The sequence below is a fragment of the Diuraphis noxia genome, unplaced genomic scaffold (genome assembly GCF_037042655.1).
Source record: "Diuraphis noxia isolate RWA-SAM2 unplaced genomic scaffold, SU_Dnox_SAM2 contig0005, whole genome shotgun sequence".
Classification (NCBI taxonomy): Eukaryota; Metazoa; Arthropoda; class Insecta; order Hemiptera; family Aphididae; genus Diuraphis; species Diuraphis noxia.
The window spans coordinates 12,510,105-12,530,338 of NW_028301715.1; the positions used below are offsets into that span (position 1 = coordinate 12,510,105).

The window sequence follows — 20,234 nt, forward strand, 5'->3', positions numbered from 1 at the left end:
TATAAATCTAATTAAAATTTAAAATTAGTAAACTGTATTTTGCGTTTAAGTGTTTGAAACGAACTGAATGCTACACATATTGGTTAGCAATTTTTTAATAATATGTTTCTATAAGTAAAAACAAAAGAGAAAAATATATAATGCAAAGACAATATAAAAACTTTATATTAGTTAGGCATACATTTTTAATATATTCAGTAAGTAGGTATCGTTTTAAAGACACGAGTTTATTTTATTTTTTTCGGATTGGAAGTTAAGGTATTTTAAACAAAATTCCTGTACTACCAGTGGTTTTTAAACATTCCTTAAGGTTCTTTTTTAATCTTTTTTTTTTTTTGCTTACCATTCTTACTTTTTTTTGTTTACACTTTTGTGTAATCTTTATTAGTAATTCCGTTTTTGTATATAACATAAAAATACTTGAACAGCTAAACACTCAACAATTTACCTGCACAAGTAAGAAACCTATATTTTAGATTTCGCTTTTCTTGAAAACATTAAACTATAGAAAATACCGACAGTACTTATACCTAATTGAAGTTAAAGGTGTTCTGTTTCTTCCTTTCAAAATTGTTTAACTATTTAAATGTTCTAAACATCTACAATAATGAATGTAAATTAATTGTTTCAATATCCCACCTGATTGCCTATGAACACACATGCATTATAATTATGTGTTACTTTAAGCCTTAAAGTTTAAGGATAACAATGTTTGCTTATACTTAACTGCTTACCGAAATCGTTTTGATATTATGTTGATTATTGTAGAAAATGTTGAATAAAAGATGCTGAAACGGTTTTTTAATGCATACAAAACTATAATATTACAAATGTTTAAATTTAAACTATATTATTGATTTCCAATAACATCAATAATAATATTTATTAAACACGTTTAATTATTTATATTTACAACATTGTAGAATATATATATTTACATTTGATCAACATGGGTAATATTTAATAAATAATAATAATGGAACATCTAACCTATATATTATATTCTAATATATGCTAATTATTAACGATCTTGCAATATATATTAAGCACATGGAATATAGAGTGTGTATATTTAGATTTTCAACAATTTGTAAAGGTTTCACGCTATCGTCAAAATCCCGTCTGCAGATCACCAGTGTTGGCATCAGTTTGCATTTAAAATCAATTTTGATGATTCTCCACAGTTCTATACAATGTTACGGTTATACATAGATATAATTATAATAGTTTTTCATTTTAAAAATTTTGCCTGATATCGTGAAAAAACGGACGTTTTCACGAGAAACGCGATTCTATGATTTATATAGGTTGTAGTGATTTACATGTATTTCATAAAACCACGATGGATGGACTTGCCACGTTTCAACATTAAACACATACTTATGGTAAACTAACTATACATTTTTTTTCGTAACATTTTTTTTATGAGTAATATGAACAATTATTCGTTTCCGTTTCCGAATCCTCGTCTTCTTCGCACTCTTGGACCATTCCCTGCGTACTCCGTTGGTGTATATTGGCCAACCTCTGTTGCTGTATCTCCAGATGTTGTTTTCGCCATTTTATTCTACGGTTTTGAAACCAAACTTTAACCTGAATCAAATAAAATGCTGTCATGTAATATTTTTTTTACAAATTATTAAATTTTTTATTATATACCTATTAGAGATATTACGAACTGTTTGGTCTTCAAACCGAATCGAACCAAATACCTATAATAGTTCGATTCGATAATCCAATTAGAGAAATAACAAATAAATATTAAATATCAATATATTTTAAATGATATAATAAAATAATATCTTATTTTGATTTTTTTAATGTTCGGTTCGAGTTCGATAAGATATTTGAAGACTTCGGTTCGATTAAAAATGTGAAGGTTCAGATCTGTTCGAATTTGTTAATTTAAATAAAAGTTCGGTTTTACATTAAATATTATGATTCGTAACATATCTAATACCTATGTACATAATACATAATTAATATAAAAATAATCGTTATCATGTGAGTAGAGTTAAAAATGAGGTAAAAGTAGTTAATTTTTTACTACTAGTAAATATTTCATTCTTATATATAAGATATATGGTAATGATAACATATCCCTTGTTTACATAAACTAAAATGATCTTGTTATAAATACATTTAATCGGTAGCCGCAACTAACAATAAATGTACCTACTACATTATTCTGTTGCTATAATAGAAACCATTTACATAAAATATATTGTAACAATTACCGAAAGGTTGGTGGTCATATATACAACCAAAAAATTGGGTAGTACCAATTGTTCATCGATTATCACAACTAATTATTTTTTTCCGTGTACGTTTCCCTTAGAGTTCTATAAAGTTCTCGGTAAACTAAGTTCTTGTCCAAATTTTACCCTGTCATACTCTTTGCTGGATTTATCTTAGACACCATCTCTAGTGATTTATTACTTAAAAACGTATATCTTAATGAAAACATCTATGTCGTGTTTATGTATACAATATTATCGATTCTCTGTCTAAACTTTTGCAATAATTTAAACAAAGTAAGACGAGTGATTTGAGGGTTGAACAACATAATACATCAACCCTTTTAACAATATCATCGTCAGATATTTAGTCAATAATTTTTTGTCTCGTACTCACTTGTGCTTCCGTTAGCTGTAATGTGTGAGCCAAATATAGTCTTTCCGGACCCACCATATATTGCTGACGTTCGAATTCCATCTCTAACCTCTCTAATTGTTCCGGAGTGAATATTGTTCGTACTCTTTTTGATTTACCAGAACAACCGTGTTTTTTATTGAAACCATCAATTTTGTCTGAAAATAAATTAAATCAATCATTTAGTTGAATTTACGGAGGTATAGGTGAAATAATAAAACTCTATAGGTTCAAAGAAAAATATCAATCCAAATGCATGATGTTAACTTATTCATATGATGTCAGATAACTATCTGTAACTATGAACGTACGGTCAACTTTGTGAAAACCCACCCAAGTAAAATTTAACATTAATATCGTTCCTGTACTATCCTAACGCGCGCTAATATCGAAACACCAAATTTGAAATGTAAATGAGAGTTTGAAAAAAATTATTTTGCAAAAGATACAGCTATAAGTGACGTATTCATTATAGACGGTAACCATATAATGTATATCAATATTAGTTTTTATTGAACTTAAATACAACTCAACAGCAGGAGCCATTATAGTTATTATGCTTAATGCAATTATATTTTGTCGATTAAAATGGTCAATTTTAAAAATTTTGAATTTTCTTGTTTTGATCCGAGTTCGGTCCAATATAAATTTATGTTAATATGCATGATGCTTATAAGAAATTCTGAAAGAAATAATATCACTAGACAATAATTGACTAATGTTATTCTTTCAAATTATTTATCAATTTATTCAATTAATTGTATATTTGTGTATTTAAAAATGACTTACAAGCGTTAAGTACCCGGATTGCGTTTAAACGTATAACATTCATAACAACTTGGTAGAGATATATAGTATATGTACCTACTACCCACAAAGAATTTTGTTTTTAAGGGCTTTATTAGTTTGAAATGTACTCTGTGCAAGATCATCAAGTAGATGTAAATCATCAAGATTTACGATTGAACATAAATATTTATATATATATATATATCTTTTTGATAAAATTAGAATTATTTAGATTTTAATTTTTTTTAATGTATAACTTGGTACAATGTTTTTGGTAAAATTTCGAAAATAATCGAACATCTAAGTTTCGTTCTAAATAGACTATAGAGGATTGCGTATAGTGTAACCTGTTAATTAGTTGATTTTGTATTAAACAAATTAATTTACTATTATGGACGGTTCTAATCACTTACGTTTTAATTGACGAAAAAACGTGAGTCATGTTTAAAGTATGTTCATAATTACATACTTACTGTGCATAAAAAGGTACCAACTCTACAATTCAAATATTTACACAGTGTGTTAGATTTAAATACATAACAAGCCAGTTAGATCTTTATATCGGATTGATATGACCCTATATTATTGATGTATAGATAGTAATTAAAACATGTCTAAAGTATGCGTGGTGAAATATTGAGCATGCGGATTCGTAAAAATGGAAATAAATAAACTAAAAGCAGGACGAAACCGTTGTTTTTTAGTACCTATAATACAAGTCGAATATACAAACTAAAAACAAAATGAATATACATTTAAAAAAGTATAATAATATTATAATAATAATCGTAATTCATCATGAATTGAGGGCATTATTACAATAGCTGCTGCAGTACCTATTATATCATCACGGTTATCAATTGTATATCCAATTCGACCACTCGTCTATACACATAATATTATACACACACACATAATTCATGGCACGTGGTTTTTATTTTACGAACATTTCGCGTCCAACTGATGACAATGATTATTATTACTGTTATTATTGCTACAACGGTCTGCCACCCCATAATGATACGACTATTATTGTAATCAAACACAATCGAATTAGCATGATGACACTCGTAATACAATCAATAAATTTGCTCTTCAACGTCGAACCACCGAAGCATTAATAATGTACACTGCAGCATGTATTACAATAATTAGAACAATAATTTGTCCTGCCAAAACCATAGTATTATAATATAACTGCCGGGCCCGGCCACAAATAAATAAATTCACACTTGCTGCTGAATGTAAAAAAAAAAAAATCATAAAAACCGCAACTACATAATATCCTTGTGCGTGCGTATGTATACGCATATAATAACCGGTCCTCCTCCGGTGATTTATGGTTGATAGGGAACGTATTAAAAAATATGTAATAATAATAATATACGTATACACCACACACGTATTATTAATAAATGAAAAAGTTGCAAAGGACACTGCAGAGTGAACCCTTTGACAAAAAAAAAAAAAAAAGGGTGAGCAAACTATCCGGGGGAATTATTATTGTTGTTGTTAAACTGCAGGAAGCGTACGCGGGTGTATACATATATATATTGTACATGGTACATACTTTTGTCTAAATAAAAACGATGCACCCTCTGAGAAACCAATACAAAACGCATCGTAATTAATATATGTACGAGCTAAGCTTTGTGGGTCATGTTTTTTTTTTTCATAACTTGCCACTCGTTCAACCGACCGGAAACATAATCGTCGGTCGATTTAAAGTCATATCGCTATCCGTAAAGTGTATACACTCCCACAACGACGTTATGATATAATCATGAAAAAGCATCGTCCACACGACCGTCACTCGACAATAGTCGTCACGATAACATAATATTTCCGACGCATTTCGCTGCAACCATTACTGCAGACCGCTCACTTTAAAAGCTAACAAAAATCCATGCACTTTTCGTTTATGATAAGCGTGTTCAAATGATTCAATATTATTATCGTTATCGTATGCACTATATGCCTGTACGCATAAAATAGCTAAACCAAAATCCGCACGCGACGATCGACGTTTTTCGGCGCGTCTCACGTGTGATGTGCGAATTTCTGCGATCGCCACGGAAAATCTATCACCGAAAATATGTCGACTACTGTTCTGCGGTCGTGTGCGATCGCATGCGCTACCTATATATCCTGCAGGATGACTCGACAAGCATGCCCATCTCCCTTTTTTTCTTTAATAATCCAGTTATTCCAAATCTGAATTTTAGAATCTTTAAGTATACCTACTCGAAGACCATGTTTTCATATTTTTGAGATTTTTTTTGTACCGCTTAAAGTGTGTTCCGTGACGATACAAACTTTTGTTTTTCAAATGAGAATCCCGATTTTTCAATGTAAATTATTTAGAGGATAATTTTTTTGAGAATTTTGATGTATTAAAATCAAAATTCTAATGAGTAGTTTTTGAGTTATTTAACTTTGTGTTCTAATGATTAAAGGTTCATGGTTTAGGTTTATAAGATATGTTGTTCATCATGACGGATTGGAAAATATTAATATATTAACAAAAATAATTTTTAAAACCGACCTAAATATCACGAATACTAGTTCCAATAGTATATATAATGTATATACCTATTATATGTTTTATACTTTTGTTGTTTACTAAATAATTTACAGCGAAAAAGGAGGGGGGTTCTTATTTGAAAAACAGAAGTTTGTATCACCTCAGAACACTCCTTAAGTAGCACATAAAATGTCAAGAATTTGAAAATATACGGTCTTTGAGTGTATTTGAAAATTCCAAAAATTAGAATTTGAATAAATTCATTATTAAAGGGAAAAATGGGGGCGAGAAGGCTTGGTGAATCATCCTGTATATGCGCTCAGAACGTATGCCATTTCCTATGACCCGCTCACCCATAACTGCACTTATTTTACTGTCGGGATGGATTAGCAGGACGTTATAATATAATATTATATACGAAATTATTACGACATCATTATATAATAACCCGGGACGCCGAGGCGGCTCCATTATTGTTCTTGTTCTTGTTGTTCTTGTTGTTGCCGCTGTTGTTGTTTCCGCTGTTTGTGTATATATACTGCTGTGTGTGTATATATACACGCGGGACGTCAAGAGTAATTAACAACTTTGCCCACCCCGGTACACCCTGCTGCTGTTGCACCGACGGCGTGCGTACTCGACGCCCCCGCGCCAACCACCCACCCTCGTTTGACTTTGTCCTTTAAGTTTACGACCGCATAATAATAATAATAATAATAATAATAATGATATGAGATACGACTAAACTGGCGGCGTACGACGATACACAATGGACCGGCGACAGGGTGATGAGGTAAAAACGAGACATCTAGTTAGGCGTGTGTGTGTACGACGCAGATTCCTTTGCACTCGACAAGTCTAAAAGATGCTTAAAATATTATTATTATTACTTTACGTACGTATAGATATTATAGTGAAAACTTTAAAATAATTCAACGACGCGCGTGATTATCCATCAAAAATGCACATCAAAGACATAATATGTAGAGCGACTGTAAAAGTACAAGAGCTTCATAAAATTGTCATTACGACACATTGCGTGTATTGTGATGATTTCCATATTACATAAGTTTGAATCGTCCGTCTTGCAAATAAACTACCAAACGTCTTATGCAATATATGATGTGCATATAATATACGATTCTATATAGGTTACCAGACGTCCTCTTTTCCCCGGACATGTCCTCTTTTTAAGCTTAAATAAAAACGTCCGGGTTTTTTTTTTCAATATTGGAAAATGTCAGGGTTTTTCATGAAATGTGAATTTTTTTAACAATCACCTAGATATCAGTATATAATAGGTATTTATATTAATTGTCTTATCCTGTGTTAGTACTTATTTATTTCTGAATCACGAAGAAATTCTATAGTATTTAATTTATTTTCTTAAGTCTAAATATCAACTAATAAATGTGTACAATTAAACATAATTTATACCTAATGATATATTATTATGTACATCATATTATTATTACAGTAGATGTAATAAAATGTACTTATTAATAATTTTCGTGATCTTGAAAAAAAATGTCCTCTTAATGCAGTTGCGTACTAAGAAATGTTCAATGGCGGGGGGGGGTGGATGTTATAAATAATAATACATTTTACAATAACGTTTTGCCGATGACTAATAAAAAGTATTAAGTATTATAATGACTCTAAAACAGCTCTTTTAATTACTAGGTTGTTTTTAGCGGCATGTGTGACATTAAAAAGAAAAATGATTATATGAACTTTTGAGTGAACCAATATTATAGGATTATACATTATTATTATTATTACCTAATTGAATATTCGTGAACACACGGAGTGTGGGTGATTTTTAATCGATTAAGTACCCGCACAAAGTTTATTACAATTTGAAACTATGGAATGGTACCTTCAGTTAATTAAGTGGTAAAAATATTAAATATTTTTTTTTGAAAACAGGAAGTCATCGCGTGTTCCTGATCGGATAACATAATCCCACTTCACCACACGCGTAATTCGTGTTTGGAATCGTGTACGCAGCAAAATCGTTTCAACCAACAGCTTTCACAAACATCGCAAACGCTAAGGACCCGATTTTATACAAATCACCCTCCAACATTTGACAAACAGGTGCCTTTGTCAACAACCGAAAACGATAGTTTTTCAACAAGGGCGTGTAATCCCTTTCCCCCTCGATATCCGATTCGCTTTGCTCGTATGGCTTTTGTTGTCCCCGACTTTATCAACAGCTATAATTGATTACAGTAACAAATATAAATTCTAACCGCAAAAAATAAATCATAATAAATTAAAACACCTGACATATTGTGTACAAGAAATTAAAAAGTAATTTTTATTAGGTATAATATATTATAAAATATATTATTTTAAAACGTATCCAACACTTATTATTAAAAAACCTGATATGATCAATTAAAATATTTATCAAACTGAATAATAGTTGAATTACATCATTAAAGTAATAAAGTCGACTTATTCAATACAATATACTTTTTTTTATACTATACATAATATAATATTACCTATACATTTATTAAGCAATTAATTTAATTTGTGAATGAGTATACCGTGGAATTTATGCAATAACTATAATAATAACAATCCTTTCCTGGTATAATTAAATTGTTTTTTATTCACAGAGAATAATCATAGTTATTTGTTGACATGGTCTTTGAACAAAAATTTTTTTTTCAACTTTTTTCATTAATTAAAACATTTTACGTTCGCATTTTTAACTCATTAAAAGTAGCTTATTTAATTTTAAATCCATTGAAATAGTTTTTGACGTTTTGTAAATTTTCATAGAAATATATATATATACATTACAATTCGCAGGTAGGTGCCTACTGAAGACATTATTTTCCGATGATATAATAATAGTTTATTAATATAAAGTGCAAGCAGTGCTATACGTTCAAATTTCGCACATATAAATCATATAAATAATATTATGTACAGAAAATTATAGCTAGGTAATGTTGTTTAATGATTAGGTATATAATAAGTAAACGCGCACGTCATAATGATGTACCATGAATTAAGATGATTGTGGGTAGGTTGTCATGCTGTAACCGAGTGGTTAATGGTATTTGGTCGAGAGGAATTCGTGAACATTTTGTGGTCTCCTTGGGAATGGAGACGCGGTATTTTAAGTCATCATTCCAGATTTACCCATTCGAGGAGCATAACACCATAGGATTAATATTATAGCGTCATTGAGTTTTGGCGGAATGTAAATGGTTAAACTTCAAATACCCAATATGATTATACAAAGGTATACATTGAACAGAGCAATTATTATCAACGACAAGTATGATGTTCACGGATATTTTAATAAACTGATTAATTGACATGCCTATTTCAACAGTGAAACTTGTGCAATATACTATGAAAAATTAGTTGATATATTAATTTTTTATTTACATCTCCACAGCTAACAAACTTCGTGGAAATTTACAATTAAACTATATTATTACAGTACAGTGTACCTATACCCATAGTGAAGGTAGTTGACAGAAATTGAGAAAATGATATCATAATTATGTGTAATCAAATTGTATGAGTATTATATATTTTGTCGTAGTTTTAAGAATATATTATACTTGGATTTAATTTACCTAAAATATGTACTAGAAAATTAATTTTAAAAACACTGCTCATATTTTATTAGTGACTTTTCAAATGAGTGAGAAAATAATGAAATAAATATTATCATAAAATCGGTTTCAAGTTTTCAACAATAATAGATTATCTAATATTCAACTATAAATAAATCAAAACAGTCATAGTTAATAAAAATGTGTATTAATCATTAAGTTGTTAGTAAAAAAAAAAATAATTTTTTGTTAATGCATTAGCCTATTATACAATTTAGAACGTGTTTTGTCTCATAAAATTCGAATACACAAAACGTGCTTCATAAGCGTCAGCTGACGATCTTTAGAATTGTTGGTAATTTTATTGATCTGAGCATATTATAATCCATAAAACCATACCTAATGTTATGGAAAATATATTACAATGTAGTAATTTACTTTTAAAAATCAATTAGTTGGTGGTGAGGTACGTGTAAACATATTACACTTCTGTCCGAGTCTGTATTGATATAGGTACATGTGCAAAAAAAAATTGTATTTTTTTAACGAATTCATTTAGTATAAACGTCAAGTATTAATATATGCTGGTACTTACGTATCAAACTTTGTACGCTTTTATCAAATTTACATTTTTAAGTTAAACTTGATTTAAGAATTCGGAATCTTGTAGCTATAGTACCTATACCTTCTTTGTAAGATAAAGTAATTTAATGGAGAACAAAACACTGTAAATATAAAAGCTATACATATTGTTGTTTACATTTTACATGTTTATTCACAACCACCATAATTATTGACTATTGTAGTAATAGCATAATATTACCATTATTTCAAAGATTATTCTAGTAATATTAATAGAACTAGGTTATTAAAATTTGTATTGAATAAAACCATGATTTAAGATTATACGTATAATAATATGAATACTAAATTACTAAACACTAAATCAAACAATAAATATCTGTTATAAAATATTATATGAAATTAAATAACAAGTATCAATTAATATAAAATTAAAAATAAGAGTAAATACTTCTTTAATTAGTACCTATGATTTCTAAACATGTTATAATTTTATGGTAAATTAAAATAATAAGTGGCAAAATGAGTTACCAAATCTATAATAGTCATCTATTGGCTCATAAAATCAACGACCGATATAAAGACCAATAACTATTACGTTTCTATAACTATGGTAATTTATGTTGTAAATCTTTGTAATATAATCAAAAATTATAAAATATTTAAGTAAGTACTTATTTAATCAACGTAATTAACATATTTCAACAGACTAAATATAGTTCAACAGTGGTAGAAGTGAAAGGAGAAAAACTACATTGCTTTTTAATTTAAAATGTCCATCACACCACTTATTATAGCCAAAAAAATGCGCTCCATTTAAATAATATAACACTTAAAATATATGCATTATAATATTTTTTATCAAAATTGTCTTATCGTTTTTATCATGACTAGATTTACTAGATGTATAGTATATTACAACAAAACAGTTTTTTTTTCAATTTTTGTCTAATTTTCTTAAAAATATTTTGTGGTAGGTAGCTATAGAAAGTTATCTCTTTTTTTTTAATTTTGTGGTGCTACAAGAACAGATACCGCTTTAACATTACTTACCCTAAAATTGCTATGAATTTCTCTCATAATACCTATATGTTGTTTGTTTTTATTATAATTTAATACATCAGATAAATAAATAATTAAGAGTTAAAAAATTGATTGCTATTAAGGTAGTTAAGTATTTTTTAAATATTTCTTTTTTTATTATCATTTAACTACCCATCTCTAAACAGGAACTTTTATAAGAACTAAGAACAATAACTAATAACTTAAATTTTTCTATTTTGATTTCAGACTCATATTGTAAATTTTATATTATAATGGATGTAAAATATTTTTTTAAATTATAATATAACATATTCACACATAGCATAAACATAAGTCACGTGATATATAATATATATTATATATGCCCTACACTCACCAAGAAATTTGTTTTTTTTTTAATCAAACTTTCACCCCTCTCTCACCACTCATTTTGAGCCAATTAAAATACGTTTGCGTGTTTTCTTGATTATATAACATAATAATATCATATGTGATGGTTTCTAAAAAATCGTATTATATAAAACGAAAGAGATTTCTTATTAATAGTATGATAAGTCATTAAAAAAACAAATTTCTAGACTTTTTAATTTTTAATTCACAAAAATTGTAGATATAATATAAATTTCGCGTTAATAATATAATCTACATTGATAAGCTTAACATTTCCCTTTTTAGTATATAGGTAGTTTGAAAGGGTTAAAAACTTAAAAATAATTTTAAAAAGGGACCGAATGACTGGTGCTTTTTAAGTAGACCAGCCCAATGCGATACAATTAATACAAAACATTTTATACCTTACGAATAATGTTTACTAGTCATTGCCTACAAACATCATAAAATATACCTACTACTATAATTATCTAGAGATGCATGATTTAAAATGAATTATAATTTATACGAGATCATACCTGTGTTGAAAATATTACTTTAAAATAAAAATAATTTACAACTCATGTGTAATGAACGTATAAAATATGTAAAATATGTACTAAGTAATGGTATGACCATCATTTTGTCAATTATGTTCATTTTAGATGCAATACATGTTATGCAGTGAAATAATGAATACTAAAATATAAATCGATTAGTGAATTTTGTCTTTCAAAACCATTCATTTTTGTTTTTTTAACACTGCTCGTAGTTATACCTATAACTGTAATATTTAGGTACCTAAGATTGCATAGGCTTTACTGGATTATGGTCAAATATAGAGTATAGACAATTATTTTTTTACTATAATTTATAAATATCAATACTTGTGATTATATTGTTATATTTAAATACTAGTAGGTACTATTTTAGGGTTATCGTGCACGGCTCAAATTTTTCGGAAATATTACTATAATATAATTTATTTATATCAATCGGAAAATCCAACCCAGTCTTAAACACAGCAAAGTTTATTATTTATCTATTTGGCTATAAATTAAAATAAAGTAATATAAATAATTGCAAAATATGTTATATTTTTGATTAAATTTAAATTTTTAAATTACATTATGTAATATTATAGAGATCGGAAAAAATTTAATAGTCAAAATTACGTGGTACACACTTTAAGATTGAATATAAATTGGCTTCACAAGTGTTGAATCGAATGATTACACTGTTTTAACGACTTAAAATAATAGGAATTAAGTATATATGTATTTATATATTTATAATGTATATAAATTTTTAATGTAAACATTAAAATAAAAATATATTTTATACAATTTGCTTATAAATACTTAATTAATAAAAACCCAAGAATTTATCTTTACACGTAAAGAAGAAACTAAGAAACGTATTATGTGCATTAAAATATTTGATTGCATTGCATTTTATGTTTTTTTTTTTTTTTTTTTTAATTACTGATTGTAAACTGACTTAAAAAGCTCTGATAAATTAAAGTCTTAGTTTTTGTATTAACATGACAATGGAGGAATATCTTTGTAATAATATTTCATATATTATAGTACCTAAGTATACGTATATTATATATTTAGTTTCAAATATAGTCTAAAGCTAATTTAACGAACTCGTTTGTTGAAATTACGAATAGTTTCGTATTATAATGAATCTGTTCAATAGAATTTGTAATCATGATACATTTCACTCAACGTCGTGTTGTTACTAAAGTAATAACTGCAGACATAGTTTATCTTTATCGATGTTAAACGATATTTTTTATGTAATTTATGTAGCTATTATAATAACTAATAAGTATATTTAGATATAATATAGTACAATACGGCATCAGTAGATAAATGGGATATTATAATCATAACAAATATCCATATTATTATACAAATATAATATAAAAGTTAACTTGGAGTTTGTTGAAATATTTCGTAAAAATCATACTAAAAAAAAAACAATGAAATTATCAGTTAGAATTTATAGGTTTTATGTTATTTGCGTAATCAGAATATAACCTAACCTAGCCTAATAATTATTTATACAAGTAGGTAACTACCTATACTTAACCAATTTTGTAAAATTAACATAAAATACATTAATAATGATCAAAGGAATTAGCTGGGCAGTTATTGAAAAACTACTCGCTTGATGTATTCTCTGCTGAGCTGACAATAATTGACTTAATTGTATTAGATATATGTACTATATTTAACGACAAAGCAGCAGTGTACTCGCTATGGGTATAATTATTTCAGTAATTATTGACGAGTTCGCTGCAAAAACGTAAAACATTTTTATTTAATAAATTGCGTTATTGGATACTGTGTTTATGAATAAATCAAGTAAGTTTAATATGAAGGTATCATATATTATTATTATTGTACTGTGTAGTAACTGCAGTTTTCCAATTATTCATTGCGTTTGTCGTTATTGAAAGAATTTAACAAACAACAACTAATTAAATTGCGTCTCTATGTATATTGATTATTAAAAAAATATATATATTTTTTTTTACTGCAGATAATCATTGCGAGTTCCATGCAAATTAAAACCTTTTTAGTCACAAAAGCACAGTAATTATTGTATTTAATGAATAATATATTATAATATACAGGTAAATAATTAGCCGATAAGTGATTTTTAAAATGGCTTTGTTGAAATCTTTAAATAATTTATATCCCATTACAATATTATGAAAGTAAATCATATAACTCAAAATATATAACTTTAAGTTTTGCATCACTGCCGTGGCGGAGAGTAGAAAATCTTTTCAACGTGTACGTACCTATTTTATTGTAATAAAAATAATTTTATAAATTCAGTATATTTCGGTAGAGGGTGGTGAAAATACCTTCGAAAAGCAATCCTGCTGGTATTTTATATTATAAAAACTAGTTTTATTTATATTTACATCAATATATGTACCTATAGGTATAATATAATGATAATATAGGTATCATTAGCATAGATTTTTATGGATGAAATAATTTTCACATAAATAGCCGTTTTGAGCAGTTAAAATAATTATATTTCTATTGAATCGATCAAGTTCGATGGACACTCAATTACAATTTATAACCATTTAAGCGGCTTGAACTCGTCTGTATCGTATTATACTATAAAAGTGTATTTGATAATTTTGGAACATTAGTGATGAAGCATATCAATATTAATATTGTTGTTACTATTATGAGGGTATTTATTAAACGAATTGGTTGTAAACTTTATAGAGAGTAAACGTGACTTTGGTTTTGTCAAATATACCCATTTATGTCTGCATGACTAAATTAAAGCCCCTTTAGCGCCTACTTATAGTGTAATTGGACGATGATAAACTGCGTAAAACACTTTTCGTACTTTTTTGTGAAAAAAAAATGCATTCTAAAATAATTATGGTTACTTGTTGCCCAGCTATCTATGCGCACTGTCTGTTTAAAACAAAACGGTTTTTATGTTGTTTTTTTTATTATTATTTTATGAAATATATAATCTGTATACCCTGAGACACAATAAGAACATGGGCTAATTTTGTGTTATTAAAAACAATTTAGATAGTTCCGACTTTGATGATGGGAACCAAAGTGTTTGTTTTTGTTTACTATCAGCAAATTTGGCATAAAATACATATTTTAATAATATTATAGGGTGTAAGACAAGGAAATTGTTAGAGCAAAATTAAAAGCAATATACACACGAAAAAACTTTAAAATATACAAAAATATTTTTTTTACAAAATTCTAAAAATTTGATAAATGTATTCATTATTGTTACTTGTTATAACAATAATTATTAGTGTTATTATAGTTTATTAAGTTAATTAATTGAAAATTAAAAAATCAAATCAAATCTAATGTGTGGAATGAAAAAATATGCGTTTCTCGACCTTTTTTTTTACATCTGTCTAATAGTGCCGGACCACTTACACAGTTTGAGAATTTTGACGTAGGTACCGTTTGACCAAATAATATAAATAATTTATTACACGCATGTCATAAATTGTCATATGTCGTAAAATTAATATCATGAGTTTCAAATTCAGGACAGTATATAAGCATTTAACGCGCTTAAAAAGGAAATGAAATATACTTACAATTATTACTTACAATACTATTATTAATACTAAATATAAACCATAAACAATACTTGACGCGAATCTGCGGACCACTGACACAGTTCGAGAATTTTGATCATTTATATTATTATTATTTGTTTGGTAATGATTATATCAGATTTCTGTAGAGCTTAAATTATATCATTTACCCCTATTATGCTTACCAGATCTCTAAGGTTAGATGTCTTATACAATAATTATGACTATCAAATAAACTAAACAATACTTAATGTGGATTGTGATATATTTATTTAATTTTTCTTCTAAAAGGGTAAATTATATCTATTCGCGTACCACTGGTTGAGAAACGCGCTGATCTATATATATACGGGGTGATTCTTTTGTCAAACAACACTCATTATTTCAAAAACTATTGACTTTTTTCAAAATTTTTGTTTTTCAAAATTTTAGAACCATATATTGTTATAGAACTATATATTTTTTAAATATTTTCACCCTTATATTTATCAGGTTAACCATTATCAACTTTTGATTTTCAAATGACAACCTATACTTAAAATTTCATAAACTAAAATTAAGGCTATTTTTTCAATGAATTTTCACGTTTAAATTTTCATTTTTCGTTAATCCGTTTACAAGATATATAGCCTCCCAAAGTTGGGTGGTTTTGAGTGGTGTTTGATAAAAGAATCACCCTGTATATGTGCGCACAAAAAAACCTATTCTCTGATATCATTGATTGATTAAAATTTGTCTCCGTAACAATACAAATTTTTTTGTTGCAACTGTAAACGACAACAATTTTTATTTTGACCGTAAATGATGATATTACCTTCGCGGTGTTTTTTGCCGTGAGCCGACGCCGAACCGGTGGAAAAGTCGAGCGCTGCAACCGGGCCGACCGTGCAAGACGTGTCGTTCGGCAGCGCGGCGGCGGTCGCGGCGGCCGACTGGCCCACGACGGCGCCCGCTTGAAGTCCGAGTATCGCGTCGATGGTGAACGGCTTGGACGGCCTGGGCGACGACGAGCTCAGCACGTCCGACTCGGCGCTGTCCCGACTGGCCGTCCTCACACCGCCCGCGTAACTCTGAAAAACTCCTGCGGCCGCGGCCGCTGCTGCTGCTGCTGCTGCTGCTGCTGCTGCTGCTGCCGACGACCCGTTCCCGGCTACACGGTGCAGCTGCAGCTGTCGGTTATTGGGGTGATGTTGGTGATGGTGGTGATGGTGCTGCTGCTGCTGCTGCTGGTGTTGGTGATTGTAACGGTGTTGCTGTTGGTGCAGTTCGAGCAACTGCGACAGAGCAGTGTTGTACTCCTGGAACAGCGGATTCTGCAACATCATCATAGTAGATACCTGCAGTCGGCCCGCGTATTGGGGACAGACGGTGACGTCTGACGATCGAAATGCACCGGCCGCAGTTTATTTATGAACTCTGACCGACCAATATTTGTGTATAACCGTTGTCCGCGCAACGTATTTCCTCCAAACGGTTTAGTACAAGTGAAATATTATTATTGCGTACGACGGCGGTCTCTTATGTCCACATCGTTTCACACACAACGAGCGCAAAAAGTGGACACCGATAACGATACAGCAGTAATAACATTATCGTATATCGCGTCGTAATAATATTATCGATATCATGCGGACGTGTGCGGGATCCGTCGTCAGCCTGACGTGTTGCGCGCGATCGACTGGCGGATACGACGACGTCGTCCTGCGGAAGACGGTTCTGCCGCGGATCCCAGTGTAGTAGTTCGCCAAACGACGGGCGTGAACGCGGCGGACCGCCGGCGGGCCACGCCCCCCAATCCGCCGCCGGACCTGCGCCATTGGGTGAGCGACGGCGGCACGTCGCCTCTCGTCCACCGAGCCCCTCGTTTCCGCTCCGCGGGGTGGTTGACGCAGCCCCGATCGGAGTGTGTGCAGGGGAGGACTGGCTTTCCGGCGGCCAAACCCTTCGCCTGCCATTCCGCGCCCGAACACCACCGCCTGCGCCCACAATATACACGTCATGCGCGTATACCGAATATTACGATACATTATTATTATTATCGTTGTCGTACTATACCGCGGTATAGGTATACACATACCTGACCTAACCTGTCAACGGTCTTCGACGTGTGTGTATTGACTTGAGGTACGATTGTGTATCTGTGTGTAATAAGTACACGTACGATAATAATTATAATAATTTATTGAAGTATAGACTTTATAATGACGAACTGCATCGACATTTATATAAGTGCTTATATAGTGTTACATATTTCACTGTGTTATTTATATTACTGAACTTACCGATGACGCTGTTGGCGAATTTGCAGGATTTTTATAACAACTCGAAAAGACTTCAAGTGGAAAAGTGGCAAATTTATAACGTTATATGGCACAACAAATATGCGAGAAAATTGTTCTTCTTGCCGAAAGGTACGAATATAATTATAATGTGGTCGAATGGAAAGCCTATCCATAATCAGCTATTGAGCGCCTATACTGTTAATTATAATTGTTTATATATTATATACATGAATTAAATAAAAAAGTCATAAGGATGGTAGATTACTATACCTGCATCATCTCATTTTTTTTCTTCATATTTGATTAGCTTTGAATTTAAGCGCGTGGTGCGGTGCAGAGAATAACCACCACCGGATACTCGTCATGACGCGTATACTTGCAGTACACATATACTTCCGTGTGCAGCCCTGGTACATATATATAATATATGAAACATTATAAATGTATGTTTATATATTGTAGATAGGTGCTACAAGTTTATGTATGGTTCATGGCTTACACGGAGATATTATACTATATATATATATATATATAGCTTTGTGCTATTCATATGTACATAAGTATTTGTATCAGTAGCGGATTGAAAGAAAAAAACCCAAACGCCATACGATATAAACGGCTCAAGAATTTTGAGGACTGGGTCCGTTTTTTTTTTTTCATGAAATCCGCCCCTGACCTGTGTAATATATTATAATATTTATACGACTTCTTTATGTATGATTTGTTCTTATTAGAATTACATTATTACCACTCAGAATAAGTAACCAGAGAACCAACTTAATGCCAATATTGAACGGCAAATTATTATGCATAATATAATATCACGTAGTCTCCTGTACTCTAAGTTTCTAACCACCAAATAATATAATATTAATTTATGCACATGCCAAACTTTCTAATTATTAAATGTTGACATTTTAAAGTCTGAATAATACGATACAATGATTATACATTAAAGTAATATATTATACTTAGATATAAATAGTTTGAAGAAAATAATTGATTTTAGAAGTTTATGCTGTACTTGTATAATATATAATAATTTGTATAACGCGACATAATTCCCGAATAATACGAGTATAAAGAAAAATGATTAATTTATTCTTTGAAAATTTACATTATATTATATATATATATATTTTTTTTTTTTTACTCACACCAATTGGCAGTTCAATGGTACATTGTAATAACTGGAACTTAAAGTAAGTTACAAGTAATGGTAGTAAATAACGTTAATGTATAATGTTAGTTTAAAACAATTCGAGTAATAGAAAAATTACATTTTTCAATTTTGCAGCTGATACAAATATATATAAGTGCCTATTGAGTATAAGTATACGAGTTTACCTACAGAAACTTTTGTTTAACGCAAAGTGTATACAATGATTCACGAGCAAAACTAATAATTTTAAAAAAAAAATAATAATTTATGGAGTTAGTTTGTAACATTCAGAAATAACTAATTACATTTGTGTAACAACTTATACATTGCAGTGAATAAAAATTCATTGAGTCAGCCTGTCGATGATGTGCTCATACAATATTTACTTATTTTCCGTTGTGAATTAAAAAATGTAACTTAAAACATGTTTTTTGAAGGTATTATCATCTGAAATATTTTGCATTCATACGAAAGAACTGCACCGGACACAATATTATAATGGTAGTCTAAGGGCCTGTTTTATAATCATAGTTAACCTCGCGGTTACATTTAACCTACTGATTTTAACGGCCGAATTCCGCGATTTAACCTTAGTTTAACTATTGTAAAGCGGGCCCTAAGTATTATGATTAGTTGATTAAAAATATTGAAGATTAACTAATTACAATGAAATTCTAACGATTTGCGGAAATACCATACGCTTATTCTTACTACATTATAAATTATATTATATTAAATTTCGCTTATTTATTTCTTTACATTTTCTTTACGACATGCATATGTCTTATAATCCAATATACAATAAGCCATTTGTTATTTGTAATGCAATTAAATAATTGTTGTTTAATCTTTATTTAACAATTAATGACTTCTAAATATTTATGTCAATTAACTTCTACGGTTAATCGTGTATACCTACTTGATCAATAAATGTCAACTTCTAAAAATGTCAAAGCTCAATAATAAAAAGAAAAAATTGAACTATTTTAATAAAGATCCTGATAATCTATATGTATATAACATATATATATATATAAATAGATAGGTAAATTAATATTTTTTTAAATTAAGTTTAACGAATACAAGTGGGCAATAAAATACCTCTGTCAGATTTAAAAAA

At 29.5% G+C, this 20,234-nt stretch overlaps 1 protein-coding gene across 1 annotated transcript; it reads right to left on the minus strand.

Moving 5' to 3' along the window:
* Positions 1-833: 833 nt before the first annotated feature.
* Positions 834-17,381, minus strand: LOC107169950 (uncharacterized). The gene is made up of 3 exons (XM_015519926.2): positions 16,485-17,381; positions 2,635-2,810; positions 834-1,593 (listed from the first exon to the last, which is right to left on the minus strand). The coding sequence occupies exons 1-3, from the start codon at positions 16,996-16,998 to the stop codon at positions 1,423-1,425; spliced, it is 861 nt and encodes a 286-aa protein (XP_015375412.2). The 5' UTR covers positions 16,999-17,381; the 3' UTR covers positions 834-1,422.
* Positions 17,382-20,234: the final 2,853 nt, after the last annotated feature.